The sequence below is a fragment of the Malus sylvestris genome, chromosome 6 (genome assembly GCF_916048215.2).
Source record: "Malus sylvestris chromosome 6, drMalSylv7.2, whole genome shotgun sequence".
NCBI lineage: Eukaryota > Viridiplantae > Streptophyta > Magnoliopsida > Rosales > Rosaceae > Malus > Malus sylvestris.
The window spans coordinates 20309761-20320078 of record NC_062265.1 but is presented as its reverse complement, the minus strand read 5'-3'; the positions used below and the strand labels follow the sequence as shown (position 1 = coordinate 20320078).

General features: G+C 37.8%; 1 protein-coding gene across 1 annotated transcript; it reads left to right on the top strand.

The window, feature by feature from the left end:
* Window positions 1–9037: 9037 nt before the first annotated feature.
* On the top strand, window positions 9038–9880 carry LOC126625508 (ribosome-inactivating protein bryodin II-like). Its single transcript, XM_050294582.1, has one exon. The coding sequence runs from the start codon at window positions 9038–9040 to the stop codon at window positions 9878–9880; it is 843 nt and encodes a 280-aa protein (XP_050150539.1).
* Window positions 9881–10318: the final 438 nt, after the last annotated feature.

Here is a 10318-nt window from a genome sequence, read left to right as displayed (position 1 = left end):
TAAGAAACAAAATAAAACAAGTGGACTGAAAACTTCCCTAATTTGCAGTAAAATCAAGCGATGACCCCCAAGCTAAAATTCTGCAATCAACTTCAAGGGTGGAAAGAACCAAAAGTTCCTGCAAAGAAAAGAAATAATTCAGTTAAGTAACGCAAGAAAATTAATTAAAAAAAAAAAAATTGCAAACGAAAAATTGAAAATTACGATAAAAGATAATGAATAAAACTAATAAGTAATCATTGGTCGTGCTTGTTGACTTTCCACAGCTTTCCTCTTGAACAGGGTGACACTTAGCTTTTCACTTGCAAGTGATGATTTTATGCTATTGTACTGCAAGGCTTTGCTCTTTGGGAATGTTGCAGTTCCTTATTTGTTCTCCAAGCAAATGTGGCAGCTTCTCTTGTTCTTCATCTCAGACTCCTTCCGCTGGGATGATTGCGCAAGCTGCATTCTTCTCTGCTTGTTTCCTCTGCATGGCGGGCAGGCACGAGGTAGAGGTATTGGTCTGTTTCTTTCTTCAATCTTTCCAAGTGCCCACCTCTTGCTCTCTTTCTCCTTGTCCCTAGCTGAGGATGAATCAGCACGTTGTCTCCACATGCTTCGAGGTATCATCTTCACTTCCCTTATACGTAAGAGACGAAGAGGAAACACAAGATGATGAGTACTCGAGAGCAAGTGCTGGCTGGAGAAAGGACAGGGAGAAAGCATGATATGAGATACTCTTGCTTTCAACCTTTATGATATGAAATACTTTTGCTCTGGATGGGTTGTTAGCAAGGGTATCCCAGGGAATGAGGAATACAGAGTGACTCGAGAGGGTTTGTTGGAAGGCCATTTCAAAGATGAAGAAGTGCTGAGAGGGTGTGCCTTTTCTGTGGAAGGCGAAGGTAGAAACTTATAGGACTTGTCTTCACAACCGGAACTGTTCTCTCACTTAGTGTCGGCAGCCGGTGGATGGGTGAAGAATACAAATTACGCGCTTTCTGACAAAGCTGCCCGTAATTTCCGCAAAGCAGATTCCTCATTGATATCTGGAATCGGCGCTTCGAGCTCTGAGCATCGTCGATTGTAGAGGTAGCATGTGACACGTGCGGATAAATCTGGAAAAGAAGATTTGCCCGTGGGTTGAAGCCCAGCTTTTGAGAAAGCTAGCGTGTCATTGACTGTTGAATTTCCCTCTTTGATTTCTGAATTGGTGCTTCGACAAACTACCCGTGATTTCCGCAAAGCTACCGGTTGCATGTGACGAGTGACAACACGTCTGGACAAATTGATTTTGCGAAATCCGGGGTTCGGCTCGTGGTTTCTGAGCAAGCTCAACTTTTAAGAAATGAAACGCCTCTTTTGAGAAAAGAATCTGGCGTTTGAGAAATGAGCCCCGACTCTTCGATTTGCGAGAGGACGCTTCATCGATTTCTGAGGAGCGCCTCTCCGATTTCTTCTTTTAATAGAGGCGCTAATTGTGTTCCACAACACACTTGAGCTCCCTCTTGTAAACACTCCCTTCTTGCACTTGTTTAATCTTGATCATTCCGACTCTCTTCTTTCTTCACCACCTCTGAAAAATGTCTGGCCCTTCTGATCGTCGTTTTGACTTGAACATTGGTGAAGAGGCAGCTCCGCCTTCACCAGACAACATATGGCGGCCATCCTTCATATCCCCTACCGGTCCCCTTACCGTGGGGGATTCGGTGATGAAAAATGATATGACAGCTGCGGTGGTGGCCCGGAACCTTGTCACCCCAAGAGATAACAGACTGCTCGCTAGGCGGTCTGATGAATTGGCGGTTAAGGAGTCTCTGGCTCTTAGCGTGCAGTGTGCGGGGTCTGTGTCCAACATGGCCCAACGCCTATTTGCTCGAACCCGTCACGTTGAATCGTTGGTGGCTGAAATACAGAGTCTCAAGCAAGAGATTAAAGGGCTCAAGCATGAGAATAAAGAATTGCACAAGCTCGCACACAGCTATGCCACCAGCATGAAGAGGAAGATTGACCAGATGCAGGACACCGATGGTCAAATTTTACTTGATCATCGGAGGTTTGTGGGTTTGTTCCAACAACATCTGCCTTCGTCTTCTGGAGCGGCACCGCGTAGTGAAGCTCCAACTGATCAACCTCTGCCGCCTCCTCCTTCTGTGGCCCCGCCGACTGCTGAAGCCCCGCCTACTACTGAAGCACCACCCGACCAATGAATACTATTAGTTTACATCATTGTAAAATATTTGTACTTTTTTTTTTTTTTTTTTTTTAAATTTTTAATTTTAATTTTTATCTTTTCTTTTTTTTTTTTTTTTATATATGTAAATTAATGTAAAGAGACTTTGGTTAACCTTCCCCCACACTTAAACTAAATAACACAAACTCACAGAAATCAACCAAATAACACAACTAACTAAACAAAACAAAATGAAAGCAGCAAAGATAAGGGTGGAAGAATGCAAAGCTGATTGGGTTAGCTATTCCAAAGTCTCCCTTCGTTGAATGCTTGGGTTGCCTCCCAAGAAGCGCTTGATTTAACGTCTTTAGCCGGACGCATCTTTCCTTTAAATTTCCCTCGGCTCCATTTGAACCTAAAATCAAAGAAAGAAAAATAAATCAAATATCAAAAGTAAAATACACAAACACCAATATAAACATAAACAAAAACAAAAATAAAAGGATTAGCAAAGTTACTAATCCCCGGCAACGGCGCCAAAATTTGATGTGAGAATTACTTGACACACAAATTAAACCCTCTTTTTGACAATTGTAGTATAGATGTAAGTAGGGTATCGTTCTAGGCCGGGGATTAGGAGGGATTGCTAATCTATTAAATTAACTTAAAAATATTAAATAAGACTCAATGACACAAAACTAGGCTAAAAACTCTAATAACTCGAAACACACTTAAAATGACTCAAAATAATGAAAACAATTAAATTAAACACTAGGAACTGAAATGGACGGAAATTAAATTAAAAGACTAACAATAAAGAAAACTAACTAAATAATATAATTTAATAATGGATGGGTGTTTGGTTTTGATGAAAAGTAAATTAAACTTAATTAAATTACAGAATTGACAAAAACATAAAATTAAGGTAAAATGATAAATGACGGACTAGCTAGAGGGTTCTTCTCCACACATGACACATATGCAACCTAAATTGATTTTCAGTTGTTCTTTCAATAAATTGTGAATTTCAATACTCCAGATTAACCGTGAACAGCACTTTTTTAATCTTCAAGTTTTCCTTAAGTTATTGAATTGGACGGGAAAACGCATACAACAATTCAAAACATTCTTCAAAAGTCCCCTACGTGAAAAGCACAATAGAGATACAATTAAAGATCATTAAACTTTGTGAAAACTATAAGCATTGACGAGGCATTCGTAACTATGAAAAGCATGATACTCTTGCCAAGAATTCACTTAACACGATTGTGGATAACAACCTTCACTACTTGTGAATATAAGTTCATAACGATTAGGTGAAATTCACTTATATTCTAGCATCAAATTCATGCATGTAAATTAAGCGTGCACTCTCAACCAACATACACAAATAAGTTTTTATACGAACGGATAAGTAAATTGAAATCACAACTTATGAAATCACAACCGAAGGTAATCAATTCATATTACAAATATATTCATGGCTTTGAATTAACCTCTAGCCAAAATAAATTTAATTACACATTATTAAAACAGAAATAAAATAGGAGTTTGGAAAGATTAAACCGAAAGAAAGGATCTGCTGCGTTCGTGCCCTCTGTAACCACTTCAGCCCTGCCTGACTTTCTTCCTGATGCTGTCTGCGAGCCGCCCTGTACTGTCCTTCCCCTTGCGTCTCTGCCTCGCGTCACTCCCTCGCGTCTCACTCCTTCTTCTCGTCAGGCAAGGCTGCCCAAAGGGCAGCTCTCTGCCTTCTCACTATGCCGCTTCCTGCTCTCTGCTGCCAAATGGCAGCCTCTGCCTTCCTTCTTGTCCGTCTCCCCCCCAAGACTCCCCTCGCCTCTCGCTTCTCCCCCTCTTATATTTACTTATATTTCTTATTTAATTCTCCCGCTTTCTCTCTCAGCTGCCCAAGTGCAGCCTACCCCTTTTCTCTCCACTTTCTGTCCGCCTCACATCCTCCCCTCTAATTATCCTGCTTTCTTCTTTGGATTCCCTTTGTCGCAGTCTTCTCATTTCCTCTTTCTCTCGCCAGCTGCAAAGGTTTTCTTTGTCTGCCTAATCTCCCGCTGCCCTCCTTGGATTCCTCTTTCAATTCTCCCCTTAGCTGTCTTGGGCAGCTTCTTTTTATTATTATTTTTTTTTTTGCTTGTCTTTCAACATCTAGACATAGAGAGGGACAAACCTTGTTTATAAAATGTAAATTAATATTATCATGTGACAATAAAAGGTAATATTGCATAACAGATCCTATAAACACAAAAATAACGTAAATAGCTCAAAAATATAAGGAACTAACCAAGAAAAGACGAGTGAATTCGAAGTAAAAATATATATAAATATGATCCGATCAAATACCCCCACACTTAACTTTTGCTAGTCCTCGAGCAAAACAAAGAAAACATGAAAAAGTACTAACATGAAAGACATTAGCTTCCCTCTATGTGACCCTCATCGAATTTTATTCAAGAAACAAATCATCAAGAACCATAGCTAGCACCAAACAAGCTAATCCAAGTTCATCTTCCTTATTCAAATATTAGCAGTAATCTTTGAATCATCCATGAAATGTAGTGTGTGAGATAGCCATGCTAATGCAATTTCAAAATTTTTATATTTTAAAAAAAACATCATATGCAAACTAGCGACCTTCTCACGGGATATGCACTCAATCACACATGTGTTTAGTTTTAATGTGTTTCGCTCAAAGAATCAAATGTGAAAGTTCTACCATAAGCTTGCATAAAGATCACTTCTCCACAGTCATAATTGCAAAACTTAAATCAAGAGGACTTTTATTGGATGTAATGAGGTTTAGGGAGAGGGTTATTGAAATGAAAGATTAGGTAAACACAAGTTCCAAACTATATTGCAAGCAATTCTTTTGTTTAGATTTATAAGAACTCAATCTTTACAGCGATTCTTCTAACACCTCCAACCACACCCTTAAACTGAAACTTTAAAAACTTTTTATTTTCTTTTTATACAATCTTTCTCTTTCTTTTTTTTTTTTTTTTTTTTTTTTTTGTTTTTTTTTTTTTTTTTTTTTAAATACAAACATGAAATACCCCCACGCTTATTGTTTTGCCAAACACCTTCAAAGTACTTCACAAACGTATCTCATAGGACAATCTCGCATTGCTCGCTTGGAAAGGGTAAGGAAAAATGTTTCAGGTATAAGGGTAGACATATCTGGTGATAAGAAATAAAAGGCTCAACATACACGGCTCAAATTGGCAATTTAATGATATCATTTTTCTTTGGGAAACATGGTTATTTGGGCCATAGTGGTAAACCTGATGCCTCTATCATTTCCAAGTTCATGCAATCAATGACAAACATTTCGAAGTCTCTGATTAGTGGTAAACCTAATGCCTCTATCATTTCCGAGATCTTTACATTAATGTCAGAGACTTCGATAAAAACCTAAAAACAAACAAGAAGTAAATTGGTCTGCCATGTGTAGTGGATAATCATTTGGTCTGCCATAAAAATGGAAAGATCTCGGAGTAGAAGAAGTAAAAAGTTCAACTTATCCCAACCCCATAGGGAGACCAATTCGTTTTCCGAAAAAAAAAATAAAAAATAAAGGGAGACCAATTCAGCTAGGTCTCATTTGGATAAAACTAACGAGACGTGTCGAATTCAAATATTTTTGTCTTTTCTTAATGTAGTATAAAATAATAACCTGAACAATTTTCTAAATCAAATTCAAGTCCTTTGTACAAAACTTATCATTCTAGATATTTATAGCACATTCAATATTTATAAACTTACCATCATAAATTACAAAGAAAACTAATAAAAATGGTTTGAAAACTTTGAGTTTTAACGATAAAGATAAAATAAAAGGTAAAGTGAATAGTACCAGGATTGACCTTTTAGTATAAAAATATGATTTTTCGTTAAAGTGAACAGTACCTAAATTATATATTCATACACAATTAACGTACATTTTTGTGCTCCAATCATATTAATGGATAAAAACAAATTCAAAATTTAAATTTTTATACATAAAAAGTTAACAACAAATAAAAAACAATTTATAAAAAGGAAAACTAATGAAAATGACTTGAAAACTTTGAGTTTTAATAATAAGGACAAAATAAAGGGTAAAGTGAATAGTACATGATTGACTTTTTAGTGTAAAAATGTGATTTTTCGTTAAAGTGAACAGTACCGGAAGCTTTTCGTTAAAGTTCCCTTTATAAAAAGCTCATAGGTTAAAAAGTATCGTCCATAAGCTTCCTTATGAATGAATTGTTACATAAGCTTCAGTATGAATGTATCGGCAGTGATGGATTCAAGAAATAATATTAGGGGGTCAGTAAGAATAGCGTGTGTTGCGCGCAACTTTTTTTACCATAAATAGCATACATATTGTCATTTCATCAAGTCTTAGTAGGCCTAAAATCATTTGAAAAGACATATTACACACCTATTAATGTATGCAAGGGGCAGCATCCAAGGTATCCATAGACATTCACCGAATCTTAGTAGGCTTGAAGTCAATTGGAGGGCATGTAAGAAGCCAACTCTAATCTTCAAAAAGGTAGCACCCAAGGTATCCATGGACATTCACCGAAGTTCGAAGGGTCAGCACCCAAGGTATCTATGGACGTTCACTGAAGTTCAGGGGGTCAGCTAACCCCTGCCCCTCAATGCATCTGTTACTGTGTATCAATACATAAGTTTCAGTACGAATTTATCTGTGCATAACTTTTACGAATGTATCGATATATAACTCAATATCTAAACATACATAAGTACGTAATATGCGAATACATATATAGAGAAATTTATGCACAAGGAAGAATAGATGAAAGTATATGACTTGTTTCATTATGGGAACTTAAAAACACTTATCAGTGATAAGTAATATTTTTATTGTCTATGGGAATCAATATTTAAATTACACATAAAAAAAACTCAATAATTATTCTAAACCTAATTAATATTCAAAAATTACAATTAAAAGCCAAAGACTAGAGTTAGTTTTTTATCTTATACATGATTTTATTCTAGAAGTAGAGGATCGGAGGAGTGCAGCAGACATGGTTTGTCAAGCATTATTATAAAGTCTGATGCTCGGGAAGTTATTAGGATGATAAGGAAGGAGTTTGGTGTTGATGCGGAGGTGGAAAGCATAGTGCATTACATTTGGGCTATTAGAGTAGTTCCACCATGGGCTATTGCCCGATGGACTGGCTCTCAAATAGGGCCAGAAAGCCCGAGTGGGGAGGTACAGTATGGCTGGCGATGGATTCCGAGCGAGCCTGAGGGGGTGGCTCGGCAGGAGTTGCCAGCTCGAAGGCCACGTGACGCAAAGCTGACGTCGGGCGACGTCAGCCATGTTTTATATATTTTTTGCGTCAGGAGCGTGGCCGCGCGTCGTCTGACACAAATTCAGAGCTGGGGCCCGCGGCGCTTCTTTGAGATATTATCGTTGGGGAGGCCACGTGGCTTCCCCACATCCGTTGGATTTCAACGGCTATATTTTATGGACCGTTGGATTTCCAACGGTAAAAAAATTTAAAAACCTTATTTAATTTTAGCCGTTGGATCTGAGATCAACGATCCAAGTTATGCGGCTTTATAAATTAAAAAAAAACAATTTAAAATTCTAAAATGTTACCATTGTGCCATGTGGCACAATCTAGAGTATTGGAATTCAATTTTTTTTAATCCAACGACAAAGATTAATTATTGAATAAAAATTTAAAAAAAATGTAAATAATTAATAAAAATCCGAAGAAAAAAAATTAAAAATTAAAAAAAATGATTTTACTTTTCTATAAATACCTTCTCATTATCTTCTACCTTACACCACAATTTCATATTTTCTCAACTACTTTCAACCACATTCCTATCTTTCTCTCTATGTTTCAATCCAATTTTTTTTTCCAACAAAATGACTAATGATGCAGGAAGGATTAGGTTGTAGATAATGTCACATGACATACCGTCATTCGTTAAAAATATGATCGAAATCTATCCTCAAAGATTGTAAATAGATTGTAACACGTAACACGACATGATTGGTTAAAAATCTTATCAGAAATCTATCATCAACGATTATGAAAAGATAACGAAATGTGGCATGACGACATTGAATAAAAATCTTATCGAAATCCATCACCAATAATTGTTTTTTCGAATAATGACACGTGGCGCAACGAGAACGATTAAAAATCTTATCCGAAATTACAAATTAAATTATTTTGTATTATTTTATAAATAAATAAAATACTAATATTTTATTGCCTATTGCCATGTCTATTCAGTGTATGGGTGAAGATGCAAAATGTAGTTATTGTTCATTAAAGGCAGTTATTGTTTACTAGGTGGATTAAATAGTGAATAGTCCGGAAGGGCCTTTGCAACGGTAGAGTTGCTCATACAAATGATGTGGTGTCTGTTTCGTTCGAGTTTGTTCTTCAAGAAAGCAACATTTTGCGCAGCGTTTATTAAAAAAATTAGTTCTTTTAGATGGGATTATATTAGTTTCGAGTTCCTTTTTAACATCTTAGTTCACAATGTAAACATTTCAATTAGAACTTAATAAAGTGTTTTTTAGTAGAAAGAAAAAAAAAGGATTGGAATAGATTTTTTTAATTAAAAAATCCGCTGTCAAAATAGTGCTGTCAAACAAGGTTGCGTGTTCGAATGATATTTTGTAATTGGGATATTTTGCAATGCTGAGCTACTAACCTGATTCTCACACACACACACACACACACACACATATATATATATATATATATATATATATATATATATATATATATATATATATATATATATGTATCAACGCTCCTCATCAAATAACACAAATCCAACGAGGATAGTTTTTGATACAGTTTTCCTTGTTCTTGCTTTAATATGGCACTTGCCCTCTCTCTTTTGAAGGCAACCCCTGAGACATACACAGCATTCATCGAAGCACTACGAGCCCGACTCACAGCCGGACGACCGACATCACATGGTATACCGGTGCTGCCCCGAATAAAAGACGTGCCAGACGCGCAGCGCTTTCTTTATGTTGATCTCACCAACTATAACGGCGACACCATCAAGGTCGCAATCGATGTAGTAAACGTTTATGTGGTGGGATATCGTTCTGGTAATAAATCCTACATACTTGCAAGTAACGCTAAAATACCAGCTCCAACGCACATATTATTCCCCACCGCCCCCGGCGCCGTGCAGTCCACGCGGACTATGCTGCCCTTCACCGGAGACTACCCCGCACTTGGAGCATATGCACGACGTACAGCGCAACCGAGTGCATCAGGTGCTCGTAACCCAGGGTCACGTATACATGAGGATATACCTATGCTTGAGCAAATTCCTCTGGGACGCAATGAACTCGATAACGCCATCAGTAAGTTGCACTATGCGGCATCCCACTCCGACCAAGCCGCAGCGTTTATTGTGATCATTCAGATGGTCTCGGAAGCGGCAAGGTTCCGGTACATTGAGAGTCAAGTCGGCACTAGAATGGGGATAGACAACCCTCCTTATATACCAGACCTTGCAATGCGGAGCCTGGAAACCAATTGGTCTGCTCTCTCGGAGCAGATCCGGAATGTACCGGCCAATGGAAACCACTTCAGTAGGTCTATTACGCTCACAACTGTCAACAATCGTCCCTTCGTAGTTGACAGTGTTGAAGCAGACATGGTTCAGCGGCGGGGAATCGTGATGCTCCTCAATGCGAGATAGGTGCAAACACTTGACCTGCAGTGAGACCGCTGGACATCGTCGCGGTCATGATGAATTCTAATATTTATCGTCGTTTGTACCCTTTATATGTCTTTTGCACTTCTGTTGTTGCTTGGTTGAAGTACATATGATTTCGAAGTTTCTATATGTTCTTTGTTTATGTCAATAAAACTCTGCAAAATTGCTATCCATCTTGCCTTACCATTCATCAAGTTGGCAACCAACGGTGTCAAACTGATGAAATTGAGATTTCACCATAAAATGAAATTGAGATTTCACCGTAAAATCAATTGGCAATATGGAGAGTAGCCCAAAATCATATAAGCACATAGCAAATCTTGCCCCTCACTGATGTGGGACAACTCTCAACACACCCCGCACATGTGGCTAATTTTCAAGCCCTACATGTGGACAACAACTAGGTGACGTGGAACGCGT